At 41.4% G+C, this 18,829-nt stretch overlaps 1 protein-coding gene across 2 annotated transcripts in view; it reads left to right on the top strand.

The window, feature by feature from the left end:
- Positions 1-18,829, top strand: part of CHM (CHM Rab escort protein) — a 104,654-nt gene that overhangs the window by 31,458 nt on the left and 54,367 nt on the right. The window contains exons 5-8 of one of the 2 annotated variants that reach the window (XM_063431856.1): positions 5,971-6,358; positions 7,010-7,126; positions 10,389-10,509; positions 16,510-16,732. In XM_063431856.1, coding sequence (XP_063287926.1) covers positions 5,971-6,358; positions 7,010-7,126; positions 10,389-10,509; positions 16,510-16,732 — 849 coding nt within the window. Of the gene's footprint in view, positions 1-5,967; positions 6,359-7,009; positions 7,127-10,388; positions 10,510-16,509; positions 16,733-18,829 lie in introns of both variants that reach the window. The other variant, XM_063431855.1, reaches the window with a different exon arrangement.

Below are 18,829 nucleotides of genomic sequence, written 5' to 3'. Positions count from 1 at the left end.
ATGTGGATGTAGGTATTATTCGAAGCCTAGAAGGGTGGAAAATAAGTCTATAAAAACCTAATACACTAAAGGGGAAAGGCCTAAACTTCCCCAAAATGCCGGAAGTAAGGGAGAGGCCAAAGCATGATGGGAAATGTAGTTTGAGAATGGGGCGGGGGAAGAACACATTTTTTACATTCCTGCATATGTAAAAAATGTGTAAAAATGCAGGAAACTTAATATAAAATTTCAATTGCAAATAACAGCTCATGGAATAAAATACAAATCCATGGACTAGAAGTAAAAGTCTGGAAACATAAAAACATATATACTAATCACAGAAAATAAAAAATATCAAAATCAACATTTATACCAGGGGGGTGCCAAGATGTTAAAATGTAATTTTAAAAACCCAACTCATCTCTTTTTTTTGCCCAACATTATAGTGAGATTTCGACCCCGCCTGGGAGAGCTTATTTTTATCTATGATGTACTTTTCTAAGAATTTGGGATCCTTCTTGTGAATTAAAAAGTGCTTAGAAACAGAATAATTTGTGTGTGTCTGAAAGCGAATGGCTGTTTTATGTCAAAGGCTAGTGCACACTGTGGGGTTTTGCGCATAGTGTCTGAAGACCTATTGCCAGCTCTGGAGCACTGCAGAAGCCACAAATAATGGGGAATTCAAGCAAAAACACGTCTAGAGTACGCGCCGTTTTTATCTTATTTTTGCATATATTTTTACTTCATTGTCAACATATAATGCATTAAAAACAATGAGTGACCCTTTTAATACTTGTCATAATTTGAAAATCTGACATATCCACTTTAGCCCTTTCTTTAATTCTGTTTAACAATGAATATGCTTCATTTGACCCTGTTGGCTTGTATGGTCGTTGACTGCCGAGAAACCCAAGAGGTTGACTGATTATCTGGGTGATAGGTCTACAGCAGCTGGAGTGTCAGTATAATACACTGCCGACTGCTATCACATTGACAAGTGACACCTTCAAATAAAATTCCATTTACAAAGTATCTGTATTTATTGGTGCATTGAAATAATGGGGGGAAGGAGGAGGAAGTAACCCGTTTTGTTTATAATCTAATATCCACCATGGCTGGCTAGTCCTTGAGCAAATGTGGCCATAAATATCATCACTCATCCACATAAAGCACCAGACGGAGAAACTCCTTTGGTACACACTGCACTTTTCAAACAAATACATTTTCTATTTTTTATTTAAACAATCAGTCACTGACATTGTGTGATCTGTCATTTTTGTGTTACCTGTAAAAATACCCTCCTATGAGGGTCGTTCGGTAAATAAAGCGAATAAGGTACATGTCCACTTGACCGTGGACTTTTCACGAGTGTTGTAATTACTTAAAGGGGAAGTTTCTATAAAACAAACTCTACATCTGTGGCATTTAAAGGGCTGCCTGCAGGATGGACAGCTAGACTTTGATGGAAGAACCATGAGTAGGACTGTTTTGGGTTGACAAGAATAGACCCTTAAAGGGAAAGTCTTCAACATTGGCCCACGTTGTCCACAAACCTGACTTATTTACATGTATTTTTTAATACAGTTTCGATGGCTCTCACATTAATTATTGTCTCTTTTTCTGTGACTGGCAAAGCTTAGAGATGCTTTTCCAAGCCTGTTCTTGACAGTTGCTGCATTCTGAGCACTTTGTCAGAGTTGCTTTGAAACTGTTTTTTTGTTCCATTAATTTTTGTAGATAAGAAGTGCTTTCGTTTTTCTCATTCTGAACCTGTTGTATGTGTGAACAAAGTAAGGGATGTGGACTATAGAACCTTGTAGATTAGCGATGGGTCATGCCATGCATTTCATTGTGGGGTGCAACCTCTTGCATATCTGGAACCCATCTTGGAATAGAGATACAGTCTTCAATGAGTACATTGATCTTCAGGGAGGTATAATGTTTGATTTGCTAGTAGCTTTGCTGGCATGACATGTTAATAATGCATATACCTACGTGAATCTGAGTCTGCCATTCACCATTTTTGACCATGATTTATTTAACCAACACTATGTGAATCATGTATAATTTATATTTTAATTGACACATCCTTGTTTGTTGGCAGTGTAGAAAACCACTTGACACAGTCACCCAGCCCACCTGCTCTGATGGCCCAACTTAGTAGAATTGGCCCCTTCCTTGTACCTCTTTACCTCTCACTGCAGACACCTGTAATAGCATTTGAAGTTCATTATTTCACATCAGAATGCCTTATTCTCTCTTACTACAACAGTATCCACTTTATTTTTTGTCTCTCTTCCTATTCTGAGAGGAAAGACCTTACTAAAGCTAAATAACAAAAAAGTTTTAAAGAATAAATAACAGAAAAATAAATCACCAAAAGCCTTATTTATAAGGTCGATTTGTCTGTTGCACATCACCAGTTATTACACACGAAAAGTGATTGCTCGATGAGGCAGAAGATCAAGCTCAAGCGTCTTTCTGAGCGTGTTCAGCAGAAAATCGTGCATCAAGCATGTTATCAAACAGAAATCATGATTAACCCGACAGCATTAACCTAAATAATAAAAAAAATTTAAAAAAACCTTATCTGCATTTAGTCTCATTGTATCCAACCCAATGAATATGCCCACAGTAGGATGCATTACAAAAACAAAATCTCTAGATTTAATAAGACCCTTCATTGCTCTTTCTGTTTGCTATGGTCCAGCAGGAATTTTGGGTCTGCACCTCAAGACTCCACAGTCACACCTTTCAGGATAAGACTCAATTACCGTTGCCATATTGGAATCTTATTGAATCTCTGCTTTTTTGATGGTTCAAGGGAAACTTAACTTCATTGTGAGGCGTTATGCCTTTGGCTTTGCATAGGGTCGCTCAAATTTGCCCTGGATTTCTCCACTTTTTCTCTCCTAGTCAACTCAACTTACTGATCGGAGAGTATTTTGTATCCATCTCTGGGTCTTTTTCTTCCCAGACTAGTGCCTCTATCTTTCTATCTATTTCATGGTTTGTGTAGATATTCATAAATATCCCGCGCAAACCTTAGGAGCCACTCACTTTGTTTAGGGTGGAATCATGCAGCTAGGAGAATTACAAATCTTACACCCGTCACTAGCACTTCTAAATTACACAGAACACATTTTTAAATACATCACTACTCCATGGTTTATCAGTATTGCTTAACTAAGGCTCTCTTAAATAAAGTTGAATCAAGGGTACCAGGAACAGGCCCTACATATTCAGGGCCGCGGTTGGCGCTTTATAAATGCCAGTAATAAATAACAGTAATCTTGCCGGCCATTGACATGTTCTGGAGCCTCCCCAACAAAGCCCGTGGATTACCTTACTATCCCAGGGTGTTATTTTTTAAAAAATAAAGAAAATTATGATTCTTTATTTTTGTAGTGCATTGAGAACAACACAGGATGTAACAAAATACAATGTCAAAGGATAGCATTAGAGAGTGCCAATAAGGAAATAAGCAAAAGCTTAAAGGGACACTATAGTCACCTGAACAACTTTAGCTTAATGAAGCAGTTTTGGTGTATGGAACATGCCCCTGCAGCCTCACTGCTCAATCCTCTGCCCTTTAGGAGTTAAATCCCTTTGTTTATGAACCCTAGTCACACCTCCCTGCATGTGACTTGCGCAGCCTTCCATAAACACTTCCTGTAAAGAGAGCCCTATTTAGGCTTTCTTTATTGCAAGTTCTGTTTAACTAAGATTTTCTTATCCCCTGCTATGTTAATAGATTGCTAGACCCTGCAAGAGCCTCCTGTATGTGATTAAAGTTCAATTTAGAGATTGAGATACAATTATTTAAGGTAAATTACATCTGTTTGAAAGTGAAACCAGTTTCATGCAGGCTCTGTCAATCATAGCCAGGGGAGGTGTGGCTAGGGCTGCATAAACAGAAACAAAGGGATTTAACTCCTAAATGACTTGAGCAGTGAAATTGCAGGGGAATGATCTATACACTAAAACTGCTTTATTTAGCTAAAGTAATTTAGGTGACTATAGTGTTCCTTTAATTCTCACACATGCTAGCTGGAACAATATTAAAGGCTGAAAATGAGTAGAGGCTAAATGCAGGAACTGAATAAAAACAATAAAAATGGTAGCTTATAAGGTTAACCCTGCTGAGGTACAGTGACCCAATTGTGGCCCAATGGAAAAAGGCCACATGTCTCCAAAGGCACGTCTCGAAAGGCACGTTTTAACCTGTTAAGTGCCAGAAATGGATACAACAAATCACAACACAATGTGATAGCTGCCTTCCTGACACTCCAAGTGCTAATTAAGACTAATTACCTCATCACTGCACTTGTAAACTGCTATCAACAGTGGGTGAAAAATCTATTAGATGTAGATCTAATCTTCCCTTGTGTCGGCAATGAAATGATATTCTAATATTTACGTTCCCTTCAAAGCAACTGGGTAAGACTGAAGAACTTCATTCACTTAATTAGGTTTCATGGTTTATTTTCCCATAAAATCTTTTTTTTTCTCTGTTTAATAATTATACCTTGTAGTTGAAATTAATATTAATGATCCTTCTCCACTTCATCTGCTAATATAGATGTGAATTGAGAAGAAATGTCTTCCTTTTCTTTAAAAGAATTCTCTCCCTTCGCGATTCATCATTGTGATAAGTCTCTTCTGCTTCCTGCATATCAAAATGATAATTGAGTTTCAGAGGACAGATAGATTAGGCAGAAAAATCATTTAGAATGGACACATTTAACTGTAATGTCACAGAACAGAGAGAGTTGCAAACTGTCTCAATATGGAACCGTTAAAAAGAAATGTAAAGATAGGAATGTTAAATTTTCATTTGTTCGCGTCTTCTTCGTAAGCTTTGAAAGGAAAATGATCCAACCAAGCATATTGTGATGATATTGGAAAATAGTTCTTTCTGTCACTATTGTCTTTGATGAACACGTTTGCAATAATCTGGAATGTATTTTATTATTTTTTTTTTTACTTTTTTCATGTAGCAGTCTTATCCATAGTGACTTCATATATTCAGGGTTTTGTACAGATGAGGCATAAGAATGTATAATTGCATATTTTATTCGAATGGTTTAGCTCCTAAGTTGCCTCCAGCGTCGGTCTCAGCCCTCCCCTAGTGACATCCGGCTTCACTATTTTCAATTACAGGAAGCTGATGCTCTCAGCCAATCAGTGACTTTCCATTCACTAAACTGGCTTGGAAAGAAACATACCTTTTCAAAGCCAGTTTAGTGAATGGGGAGTCTCTGATTGGCTGAGAGCGTCAGCTGACTATTCTCAGTCAATCAGCGGGGCCCCTGCCTGGCGGCGCTTGCTGTAAGTGAAAATCCTGAATACGGATGCCTCCTGGGGGAGGGCTGAGACCGACGCTAGAGGCAACTTAGGGGTAAAACCGTTTCAGAACAGTTTAACCCCTTGAGGTAAAAGTGCCTCCAGGGGCCTCCTGGCACCATAACAACTTTGTTTAGATAAGTTGCTTTGGTGCCCAGAGTGTTATTTTAATGGTGATTTATGTATTGTAATTTTTAATGCATAGTCCTTATATTGCATTAACAATGTAGGGGGTTATTTAACCTGAACAGTTTTCCTTATCTTAAAAGTTATACATAGATACACATAGGACTGAAATTATGCGGAGAGATAAAAAGAAGCAAATATTGTATAGCACTTGGAATCATTTGTAGTATGTGACTATGTACTTAATTAAAATCAAACGTTTATGTAACGCAAGTCTTATACATAGTAAATTTTAGTGGCTTCTCACTCCTATATATCAAGCAATATATTTAAGCATGTTGTTGCTCCCGAAAACTATTGTCATCTTTGTGATTTACAATTGATCTTTTCAGAGTTGCATTGATTGGTGGGTGATTGCATCTGCTCTTTATCAAACAAGAAACTTCTTCTATTACAAAAAATTATTTGTAGGTAGAAAGTCAGATATATATTTTTTATTTTTTTTATTTCTTATAGCAGTGAAGACTCTGATGTGGAAGAATCTGGAGCCCTTCATGTGAACCCTGCCCTATTAACAACTGATGTTACAACAATAGATCCCACGATCGAAGCCCCATCACAAGAAAGTCCCTCGGCAGACATTAACCATTGTGAAAATCCTCAAGAACAAGAAGAGAAGAATGGGCCGGGAGGAACAGAAAATGCTGATGCAAACTTGTTAGCTGAAGGTGATCACCTATCAGATGGGACCACTAGCACAGACTCATGTCCTGTCCTGGAATCAAGCGACACTGCAGACACGGGACCAAGTTCTCCTCAAACCAACGATCAAATCGCATCTACGCCTGTTACCTATTCACACATTGTTAAAGAAGGTCGAAGATTTAATATTGATTTAGTGTCAAAGGTCAGCTTTTATTTAATACCAATAATTATTTAACAAAAAACGTTGTCGATTAAGATGCGGAACAGTGGAATTTCTAAAATGTGACAGAGTATTGTGGGATATGTAGTTTATATGTGTATACATTGGTGGTAAAGTCATTATTAGTGGATAAAGTATGACAGTGTTCACATGTTTTGTACAAGTTCTGCATGTTTGGGGTGAGCATGATCTTCTATCATCTTTTTTTTTTTTTCCTTAAAATTAAAATCTTCGTTCTGGTTTCCATTATAAGTGGGAAAAATTAACTATGGCAATAGAATGGCTGTTAGAAGAGATTAGTTGATTTCTTGTAATAATATGTTATTATTTGAAGTTTAGCTGTCATTTCGTCTGAACGTTTTTTTTCAATATGGTGAAAGCCATTTTAAACTTTTTAGAGGCCACCAATCATAATATGTATTTTACAGAGATGTTTGAAAACCAATTCTTACCCAGAAAATTTGTATTCAGTATCATAAAAAAAAATTATTTTCCCAAAAAGAAAGACAGATTTAAAAGTTGACCAGCAAAGACATGATGGGTTTTTAAAGAAGTGTATGACATTAAAAATTGAGTTTGTCGAACATAAATAACCAATGGTTTTTTCCATTTTTTTTTTCTTCTTCTCGATAGTTTCTCTATTCTCGAGGAATGTTAATTAATCTTCTCATCAAGTCCAACGTCAGCCGTTACACCGAGTTTAAAAACATTACCAGAATTTTGACCTATTACGATGGGAAAATTGAACAGGTTTGTTAGAGTGGATTTCTCGTCCCTTGACTAATGAACAGTGGATTCAAAGGGTTCCTGTGACAAAGAAAAATAGTTGCATCTGGGTAAAAATGTGTGTTAGCATTAGAAGTGTAACTATGGGAAAATATTGGTGGGTAGATGCAGACCCCAGAGTTCAGCACCCAAAGTGACATAATTATACCTGCTTTATCAGTAGTTGTAGTAGAGAATCTGTAACCATCCATGGCACATCTGTTTTTGTGCCCTTAACACCAGGTTTGGTATTTTCCCACTTTCTTAAAAAATAAAAATAATAAAAAAAGACAAGGTAGTGCCATAAACGGTAAAAATTGGGAAAAAAATAGGAACATGAGTAGGCATGAGGAATATGGGTGTGTAAACAATCAGTACACTAACCTATAGACTTTATGACAAATTAACTATTACTTAAAGGGATTCTATAGTGCCATGAAAACAAAGCCGTTTTCCTGGTACTATAGAATCACACAGTGCCCCCTTTCTCGCGCAATGGCCGAGCTCGCATTAGGATTTTCCCATAGGAAAGCATTATTCAATGCTTTCCTATAGGGACAAATCTGACGTTGGAGGTTCACATACAGAGCGTGAGGGTGTCCAGCTTCAGATAACGGACCAAAGGTCTAGTGGCGAGGTGGCATTAACCCTGGATAGTAATTATTGCAGTTTCTCAGGGTTAAGGGACATGGGACATTGCACCCAGACCACTTCAATGCGCTGAAGTCGTCTGGGTGCCTACAGTGTCCCTTTGAATTGTTCAAGTAGTGTTTTCATTAATGACGTGAAATGAATTAGTGTTTCATGTAAGAGTGGGGAACTTAGTGGGGAATACTATTTATTGACTACCTCAACTTCTGCTAAATGCAGACTTATATAAAGTAAGAGTTTTATTGTTAAGATATACTCTACCAATGCATTTGTTTATAAATATGGAAACCTATTTTACTGGGAAAAAAAGTAGGGTAAAAGGCAGGAGGTGTTTCCCAACTGCCTTTATTCATACCAACAGTTTATATCACAAAGCATATGTAGCAGAAATTGAGTTTTACATATTGGAGCGAAACATCAATGTTTACAATCGTCCAAAACCACTCCTCTAGTGGCTGCCAAACTGATAACCACTAACGTCAGTTCATACTTAAAGAAACACTTGGATGTCTGGAATAGATAAATACTTCTCCTTACTTTAAAAAGGTGTTAAACTCACCTTTTTTTCCAGCGCCGCGCTGGACTTTTTGCAACTGACTCCACCTCGCGTAACTGTGATTATCAAATTTGACGATCTCAGCCAATCCAATCTTTCCCATAGAAAGGTATTAGTAGGCTAATGCCGTGCTGCGCCAGTCAGCATCTCCTCGTAGAGATGCATTGGTTCAATGCATCTCTGTGGGGAATGTTCAGCGCCTCTATGCAGAACTGTGCAGCACTGACCCAGGAAGCACCTCTAGTGTCCGTCTGAGTGACTGCACCTAGAGGTGTTACTAGGAAGTAATCTAAACACTGCCTTTGATCTGAAAAGTTAGTGCTTACATTAAATAGCCTGCAGGGACTGACTATACTTACCAAAACCACTACATTAAGCTGTAGTTGTTCTGGTGACTATAGTGTCCCTTTAAGATATTTCAAAATTTATGTTCTGCATTTTCACACAGCTCATGACGACCCTGAACATGTAGGAGAGGAGCTGCTAATAGGAAAAACCTCTAATGGCTATCTGAGTGGCAGCCAGTACAAGTGCCCTTAGGGGCAAATGCAAACACCGTCTTTTCATCGAAAGGGCAGTGTTTGCAAAAAGGATCTGCAGGGACAGTCTCTTTGCCCCAAACCATTACATTAAACTATAGTGCTTCTGGTGCTTAGTGTCCTTTAACACAAGTTGTAGGTGATTTTCATTGGTTTATTGAGTAGTGCAATTTTCAGAGAAGTGATTATAAGAAATTATATTCTCATTCATAAAAAAAAAAAAAAAGAAATCTGTGTTTCTCATTTCCTATTTTCTTGTTTTGTTTATTGCTTTAAGTAATTGAACTTCACATTATGTTCTGCTTTCAAATGCCACAGGAATTTTAAATGCCGCAGGAATTAGTTCAGGCACCCTGAGCTAATTCTAACCACGCAGTGCTAACAGAACACATTACAACACGTGAAAATGCTCAGCAGTCCCACCAGGTGTTTACCTGATCTGCTCTTCGTTGATTCTTTCTATTGGTGGGGTATGATCAACAACAAAACAATCTTTAAAGAGGAACCATCAATTTTCTGTAATACTTTAAAATCACCGATACATTAAAGGACCACTATAGGAACCCAGACCACTTCAGCTCAATGAAGTGGTCTGGGTGCCAGGTCCCTCTAGTTTTAACCCTGCAGCTGAAAACATATCAGTTTCAGAGAAAGTGCTATGTTTCACTGAGGGTTAATCCAGCCTCTAGTGGCTGTCTCACTGACAGCGGCTAGAGGCGCTTCCGCAATTCTCACTGTGAAAATCACTGTGAAAAAATGGGCGGTTTGAATGCGCGAGCGGCTCTTGCCGCGCTTGCGCATTCGGATCTGCCGTCGCCAGAGGGAGGAGAGTTCCCAAGCGCCGAGGGAGCCTGGCGCTGGAAAAAGGTAAATGGCTGAAGGGGTTTTAATCCCATCAGCCCAGCGGGAGGGGGCCCTGAGGGTGGGGGGATCTAATGACCCTATAGTGCCAGGAAAACCAGGTTGTTTTCCTGGCACTATAGTGGTCCTTTAAGTAAAATAGTTATGTGGATAACTCCATCTCCGTGACTGTCATCATCACATTTGACAATCTCAGCCAATCCAATATTTCCCATAGGAGGGTATTAGTAGGCTAATGCCGTGCTGCGCCAGTCAGCATCTCCTCGTAGAGATGCATTAAAACAACACTGGACACTGTATCAACTTAATTTCAGTGACCGTGTTATTGTTCCTCGAGGTCCTACGCACAATTGTACCATATGGAGTTAAACCGCTTACAACTGTTGATGGCACTCGTCAGCTCAGCCTATATTCTCCGAGAATTTGATGAGCTTTGGACTGGACACCGGTGATAGGCTGAGAACTTCAGCCTACCACAGGTACCCTTATTGAAACATAAATGTTTGTCAGTAGAATAGGGGCCGAGCTGGCGGGTGCCGTCTATTCAACTTTGGGGCTAAACGGTTCTTTAACATTGTGCTGCCTGGAGTATTCTTTTAAATTACAGTTCTCTATTAACTATGACGTGTTTTTTTCACAGGTTCCCTGTTCAAGGGCGGATGTGTTTGCCAGCAAACAGCTTTCCATGGTAGAGAAGAGGATACTAATGAAATTCCTGACATTCTGTGCAGACTATGAGCAGCATGTTGAAGAATATCAAGGTAGGACATTATGTGTATTTGTTTAAAAAAACAACAACAAAAAACAACCTTATGTCCTTAACAGTAAAGTGTATGTAAAAAGAGGAAACAACAATAGAGGAACAAATGTTGGATAAAAGTCATAAGTGTGAATAGCCACACATTATTAAATGATATTCACAACTGTCACCAGAAATATTTTGTATCCATTTTTATGATAAAAATGTTTGCAGCATGTAATGAAAAGATATGACGTTTTTTGAAATATGTAAAAATACCTAAAAATCGGGTTCCTACTTTCACAGAAAACTAGATCCCTCTGCCATATTCACACAGCTTTGGTGGCACTTAAGTAGAATCACTCCCTGCACAAAGCAGTGATGTTATCAGCAATCACTCTGTGGGGTCTGCCAGGTCCGAATTTCGACCACCTTGGCAATTCTCATATTTTATTAAAGCAAAGTGTGGTCAGAATTCGGTCGGTCCAACCGATTCTGTAACATTGATTCGGATGAGCAAATCAGTGTTTTTTTCAAACTCATCTGTAGCCATGTACAGCACCAGAATCGCAAATTATCATTCACTTGCTATTTGCAAGTAAGTCATTTGAAGAACTATTTGCCCGCTTACAGCGCTAGCAGGCAAATAGTTAAATACCCTCGGAATGGGGGATAAAAACTAGCAACCCTATAGCAGTGGTCACTAGTTTTCATGTTTATGTTGTAAAATGTCTCCATTAGAGCAATATGGGGGTCTTATTGATCCCCATAGAATTTTTATTTACACTTTTTTTTTTATATATATAATGTTGGACACACCTGATCCCAACCAAAACCTGTCATAACCTATGACAGGTCCTACAAAACCAAACATACAATTTATCAGAAAGTTCCCAAAAGTAATATCTGTCAGGATCGGGACAGGGATCCAACACGCAGAGTACAAACAGTAGCCAGATACGTATACCGGACCTTAGAGTGGCCGGACTAACGTAAGTAGTACAGTATAGAATGGTCAAAGACAAGCCGAGGTCGAGGGTAACAGAAGACAGGTAAGCGAGAGACAAGCCGAATCAAGGGTAACAGAGATAAGCAGAGTAAGGTAAACAAGCCGGGTCAAAACCAAAAGGGATAATAGAATACACAAGCGCACTGAGTGACTAGAACAAGCTAGAACCACGACAGGGCAATGAGCTAATGAAAGAAGCTCTGTTAAATACCCTGTTCAGAGCAGTAACCACGCCTCCGAGGCGTCCTGATTGGTCCTGCAGCAATTGAGTGACAGGTCGTTCCGGAGGAGTGTCCTGACGACAACTTCCTGCCTAGATGCTGTAAAAGGCAGTCACTCCCTCGCGGCCGGCCTTGCATGACCGGATAGACCGTGGGGAAGGGAGCCATCAGGCCGTCTGGATGGAGGAACAGCTAAGTCTCTACCTCTTTCGGAGGTAGAGACCACAGGTACCCTGACAGTACCCCCCCTCTCAGATACGCCCACCGGGCGGAATACACCAGGGCGAGAAGGAAATCGAGAGTGAAACGCCCTGCGGAGACGGGGAGCATGCACCTCCTCCTGAGGTACCCAACTTCTCTCCTCAGGACCATAACCCTTCCAATCGACCAGATATTGCAGTTTCCCCCGGGAGATTCGAGAATCAACGATGGAATTGACCTCATACTCCTCCTGACCCTCCACCTGAACTGAGCGGGGAGGGGCGATCGTGGAGGAGAACCTGTTACATATTAATGGTTTTAGCAAGGAAACATGAAATGAATTAGGAATGCGTAAGGCATTAGGCAACGCTAAACTATACGCAACTGGGTTGATTTGAGACAGTACCCTGTAAGGTCCAATATATCGAGGAGCAAACTTCATGGACGGCACTTTTAACCGAATGTTTCTAGTACTTAACCATACTCTATCGCCTGGAACAAACACCGGTGCTGCCCTTCTACGTTTGTCAGCGTGTTTTTTAACCAGCGTAGAATTGTGCAGAAGGATTTGTCGAGTTTGATCCCACAACTTTCTTAAATTGGCAACATGAACATCCACCGACGGTATCCCTTGAGAAGAAGACTCCGAAGGAAGGATGGAAGGATGAAAGCCATAATTCAAGAAAAAAGGGCTAGAATGCGTAGAATCACAAATGAGATTGTTATGTGCAAACTCCGCCCAAGGAATCAAACCGACCCAATCGTCCTGGTGTTCTGAAACGAAACAACGTAAATATTGTTCCACTTTTTGGTTAGTGCGTTCAGCAGCTCCATTGGACTGAGGATGATAGGCAGAGGAGAAATTCAATTTGATGCCTGGTTGGGAGCAGAATGATCTCCAAAAACGGGAAACAAATTGGGAGCCTCTGTCAGAGACAATCTGGGAAGGTATCCAATGCAAACGGAAAATCTCCCTGGCGAATATCTCCGCTAATTCGGGCGAAGATGGGAGTTTAGGTAAGGGAATGAAGTGAGCCATTTTAGTAAATCTGTCTACCACAGTGAGGATGACAGTCTGCTTTTTAGAGATAGGCAAATCAACAATGAAGTCCATTGCCAGGCAGGACCAAGGCTTTTCAGGAACCTCTAAAGGGTGCAGAAATCCGCATGGAAGCGAATGGGGTAGCTTGGTCTTGGTACAAACTTCACATGCCCCGATGAATTCTTTAATATCCTTGCGTAAGTTAGGCCACCAAAAATCTTTAGAGACCAGCGCATAAGTCTTGCGGATGCCAGGATGCCCAGCCACCTTGCTGTTATGGAGACAGCGTAGCACCTCCAGTTGGAGAGCGGCAGGAACGAAGTGTCGATCCCCAGGGGTCTGTTTGGGTGGCAAATGCTGAAACTTCATGATCTCAGAAAGCAATGGAGAGTGAATCCTGAGATTCGTGTTCGCGATGATATTCCCCTTAGGAACTATGGAGGACAGAAGTGGTTCAGTTATAGTGGATGGTTCATATTGACGAGACAATGCATCGGCTTTAGAGTTCTTAGAACCAGGTCTATACGTAAGGACATAATTAAAGTGAGTGAGGAACAAGGCCCAGCGAGCCTGCCTGGCGGACAAGCGCTTCGCCTCCCCAATATAAGACAAGTTCTTATGATCCGTTAGAATAGTAACAGGGTGTAGTGTCCCTTCCAGTAAATGTCTCCACTCCTTTAAAGCCTTAATGACCGCTAACAGTTCCCTCTCCCCGATGTCATATCTGCTCTCAGGCCCAGAATTTTTTTTAGAGAAGAAACCACAAGGGTGTAACGGTTTATCCACCCCTAACCTTTGAGACAGAACAGCCCCAACTCCTGTCTCAGAAGCATCGACCTCGAGCAAGAAAGGCAGAGTCGTATCAGGATGAACTAGAATGGGAGCTGAGGCAAAAGTACATGGCCCCTCGGAGGCATAGTCCCGGGTAGAAGCTTAATTTTACAGTCAAATGACCTGTGTGGCGGCAAAGAATCGGCATTCTTCTTGTCAAACACTACCCTTAAGTCTAGGTAAAGGTCCGGTATTTGTCTCTCTGTGGACTGAGTAGGATTCTCCTGTATGTTAATATTAGCTAATGGAGAAACCTTGCACAAACACCGATCCTGGCAGCCCTGGCCCCACGAGAGTATCTCCCCTAACTCCCAATCGATAATAGGGTTATGTTCTTTCAACCATGGGTACCCCAGAACTATGGGAACGGAAGGAGACGAAATGAGCAGAAGATATAAATTCTCCACGTGTAGGATACCAACATTTAACTCAATGGGTATGGTCTCACGAAAGATAACATGGTCTAGTAGTGGTCTACCATCTATGGCCTCAACGGCCAAGGGTGTCTCCCTTAGCTGGGATGGGAAATTGTTTTTACTAGCAAAGGCTTGGTCGATAAAATTCTCAGCAGCACCGGAATCTATCAAAGCCATAGCCCTTACTACTTCCCTCCTGCAAGTTAAGGAAACTGGTAGCAGAAGCCTGTGATCTTTATAATTAGGAGTAGAGGACAAAATAGAAACACCCAAGGCTTGTCCTCTAGAGAGACTTAGGTGCGAGCGTTTCCCGGGCGGTTAGAACAGTTCGAGAGTAAATGACCCTTAGCTCCACAATACATACACAAACCCTCTCTTCTCCTGTACTGTCTTTCCTCCTCAGAGAGGCGGGTATACCCTATCTGCATAGGTTCAGGAAGCAAAGATACCGTGGAGTCAGGACTTGGAAAAGCGGGGGCTAACCTAAAAGAAGGTCTCCGGTTCCTCTCTCGAGTGTTCTGTCTCTCTCTTAAACGTTCATCTATACGAGAGATAAACGAAATTAAATCCTCTAAATTCTCAGGGAGTTCTCTGGTAGCAACCTCATCAAGGATTACTTCAGATAAGCCATTCAAAAATACATCCATATACGCCTGCTCATTCCACTTGACCTCTGACGCCAGAGACCTGAACTCTAGTGCATAATCCACCAGTGTTTGGTTCTCCTGTTTCAGACGCAACAGTAATCTGGCTGCATTAACCTTTCTACCTGGAGGGTCAAATGTTCTTCTAAAAGCAGTTACAAAGGCGTTATAGTTATAAACTAATGGGTTATCGTTCTCCCATAATGGGTTGGCCCATCTCAGAGCTTTCTCAATAAGTAGGGTGATAATAAATCCTACCTTTGCCCTATCTGTAGGATAAGAGCGAGGTTGCAATTCAAAGTGGATACTAATTTGGTTTAAGAAACCACGACACTTCTCAGGAGCCCCACCATAGCGTACTGGGGGGGTAATGCGAGAAGAAGCACCCACTGTGGCTACCTCTAGACCTGAACCGACAGGAGAAACAGGGGTATTGCGTATCTCCTCTGGTGGGTTATTGGCACGAGATAATAGAGCCTGTAGCGCAAGCGCCATCTGATCCATTCTGTGATCCATGGCTTCAAACCTAGGATCAGGGGAAGCCAGCTGACTGTTTGTACTTGCAGGATTCATTGGCCTTGTCGTAATGTCAGGATCGGGACAGGGATCCAACACGCAGAGTACAAACAGTAGCCAGATACGTATACCGGACCTTAGAGTGGCCGGACTAACGTAAGTAGTACAGTATAGAATGGTCAAAGACAAGCCGAGGTCGAGGGTAACAGAAGACAGGTAAGCGAGAGACAAGCCGAATCAAGGGTAACAGAGATAAGCAGAGTAAGGTAAACAAGCCGGGTCAAAACCAAAAGGGATAATAGAATACACAAGCACTGAGTGACTAGAACAAGCTAGAACCACGACAGGGCAATGAGCTAATGAAAGAAGCTCTGTTAAATACCCTGTTCAGAGCAGTAACCACGCCTCCGAGGCGTCCTGATTGGTCCTGCAGCAATTGAGTGACAGGTCGTTCCGGAGGAGTGTCCTGACGACAACTTCCTGCCTAGATGCTGTAAAAGGCAGTCACTCCCTCGCGGCCGGCCTTGCATGACCGGATAGACCGTGGGGAAGGGAGCCATCAGGCCGTCTGGATGGAGGAACAGCTAAGTCTCTACCTCTTTCGGAGGTAGAGACCACAGGTACCCTGACAATATCATATATTCTGTTGCTTTTCTTTGATCCGATTAGCCTGCTGTTAGAATGTGTCCCCGAACATGGCGATCCTCCCTTGTGACAATGACACACTTGCCTTTATTGCCACCTTTAAGAGGCTTCTTCTGCTCTTCGCTGTCACTTGATGCTTGGCCTTGATCTTTGTGACAAATAATTGTCAGTTGAGGTGAAAGGGTAACCTTTTAAATCTGAAACAACAAAGCATTGTAGAAATTCTATGAACACAAATAGATTATGTTTGTTGTACTATGAGTTTATGTAAAACTGTGTGTACCATGGTAGGTAGACTTAATACTGTTACATCAGCTAATAATTAGAGTTTTGTGATAGAAAAATATAAATTTCATTTGTTACGAGGATGAATGTATATATTTGCGAACAAGTTGGAGCCCGTGCCGTATTTAAACCTTCCCATTTCCAGCAAGACTTTCTATTCTTTGCAAAATTTCTAACACCTATGATTACTTAATTATTATTCTCTTTTACAGATCACAAAGAAAGTACATTTTCTGAGTTTTTAAAAGTTAAACGGTTAACACCAAATTTGCAGCACTTTATCCTGTATTCCATCGCCATGGTGTCAACAACTGCAAACACTGAAGATGGATTGAAAGCGACACAACATTTTCTGCGGTGCCTTGGGTGCTATGGCAACACACCTTTCCTCTTCCCCCTGTATGGTCTTGGGGAGCTTCCCCAGTGCTTTTGCAGGTAAGTCTAACTTATTGCAAAAAAGAAAGAATGAGACCTCTGAGAACGGACAAAGGCTTAGAGTAAACTCAATAGCTTGCCCTTCGGTACAGCCACGCTCAGGCCTCAAAATAGTTTTTCCTTTCAGATTAGAGGCAGTGCTTATACCACAGGGATATCCAATCTGGAGGGAAAAAACAGGCAGGCAAATCTCCAAACATTTTAACCCCTCCCCTAATTACCTCCTTTCCAATAAGTAGCAGCTCCTCCTGATCATCCCCAGTTCTTTGCCTGCCTTCGGCAGGGGAGGTTATACAGGAGGTTCTCCAGGAAGCAGGTGAGAAGGGCTGAGGCTCGGGAGGCTCTGCTTCCTTGATGTTCGGGTAAGTAGCGTTTAACACGCCGGACGGCGTGGTCCCTGAGAAATTATTCCGTCTCTTGCCGTGCCAGGTGCCGGTCTGACGAAGGACGCAGGCGTGTCGGTGGAACGCACGCACAGGTTGCGTTGCGTTCCACCAGGGAGTCGCAGAGCGCTATGCACATGCGCAATGCGAACCTGGATTCAGGCGCCAAATTTGAACTTGGCGTTTTCGTTTGGTTACAGGACTTAAAAGGAGCATTACCAGCAGCGACCTCTGTTTGCCAGGAGCTCTCAGAACGGTTGCAAAGTGTGTTTCTCACCTGCCCTCCAACACACTCTCAGGCCATTTAAGGTAAGACTGATTCAGTTTTTATTTAAATGGTTCTAGCCTGAATCTTTAAGGAAAAATTTTTGTTTATTTTCCCTTTCTTGTGTTCTGTTCACAGTATATAATCCTGTAAATTTGGATAAAGTTGCTGAGAAGGGGAAATGTACATCTAAGCCAAGCATTTAATGTGCTCTGTGTGTGGCCATCTTATGCCAGATGGTTGTAAAAAGAAAACTTTGCTCAGTGTGTTCAAAGAAGCTTCAGAGGAAGCAAAAAGAACAGAAATGTCCACTTTCTCAGCTGGTTGCAACAAACTATGCAGCAAACAGTTGTGGATATGCAGTCAGCAGCATTACAGACAATCCAGGCGGTTGCCCAGGATTCACAGAGTGTAATACATGCTAAGAAAAGCCTGAGATCTTGGGAAGTTCCGATACTAGTTTAGGAACTAGTGGTTCTGAGTATGGCGATAATTCAGGCAGTGACTCATCAAATGAGGAATCTGCATTCCCAGAAGTATCCATTTGGGAAATTAATTAAAGAAGTGCAATGCATTTGAACTTGAGGAAACAGGGAAGAAGTCCAATATGTTTCCTTTTCACCCACAGATTAGGGAGTTGATTTAAAAGAATGGAAAATTCCCAGGTCACAAGCCGTTTATTTCTAAACAGTTTTTAAATCTCTCTTTTCCATAGAAGCGGAACAAGACTGAAGCTGGATACAGTCCCTGTAGTGGGCGTTCCTATTGCTCAAATAGGTAAGAAGACTACATTACCGATTGGAGACTCAAACGGGCTGAAGGATGTCATGGAAATACGCATGGACTCCTCCTTAAAAAAGCTGTTCATCTCTTCTGCAGCCCAATCTAAAGCTTTGATTGCGGGGGCATCCGTTGCCAAGACCCAAAATCTTTGGTGGGAAGGCTTAGAAATTGTCTAGCGGATGCGGCACCTAAAAATTCACTGTGTGAACTAGCCTTTGAGCCAGGAAGACGGTTCGGCTCGAAATTGGATGAGTTGTGAAAACAGATGACAGAGTCGGATAGGAAGCAGTTTCCAAGCCGGAATTCGGAGACGCTTCCCTCATTTCAAAGTTCCTTTCGTAGAACCTATTTCAGGGGTCAACATAAGAGAGCCGTTGATTATAGGAGAAGGAAAGAAGTTGAGTCTTTTCCTAGATCTCTGGAATGCGACATCATCAGACTGGGTCCTCGCAGTGATAAAGTAAGGATACGCTCTAGAGTTATCACAAACCCCAATGAAAATGTTTCTATGTTCCGAGGTTCATTCTCTGGATATGAAACTCTCTCTGATGCGAGAAGTATCAAGTCTGTTACAAATATGAGTGGTGGAAGAAGTTCCTCTAAAGGAAAGACATCAAGGCACCTATTCAGGACTTTTCTTGGTGCCGAAACCAGATGGATCGTTCA

Source organism: Pelobates fuscus, chromosome 9, assembly GCF_036172605.1.
Source record: "Pelobates fuscus isolate aPelFus1 chromosome 9, aPelFus1.pri, whole genome shotgun sequence".
In the NCBI taxonomy this organism is placed as follows: domain Eukaryota; kingdom Metazoa; phylum Chordata; class Amphibia; order Anura; family Pelobatidae; genus Pelobates; species Pelobates fuscus.
This window is presented reverse-complemented; position numbering and strand designations above follow the sequence as displayed.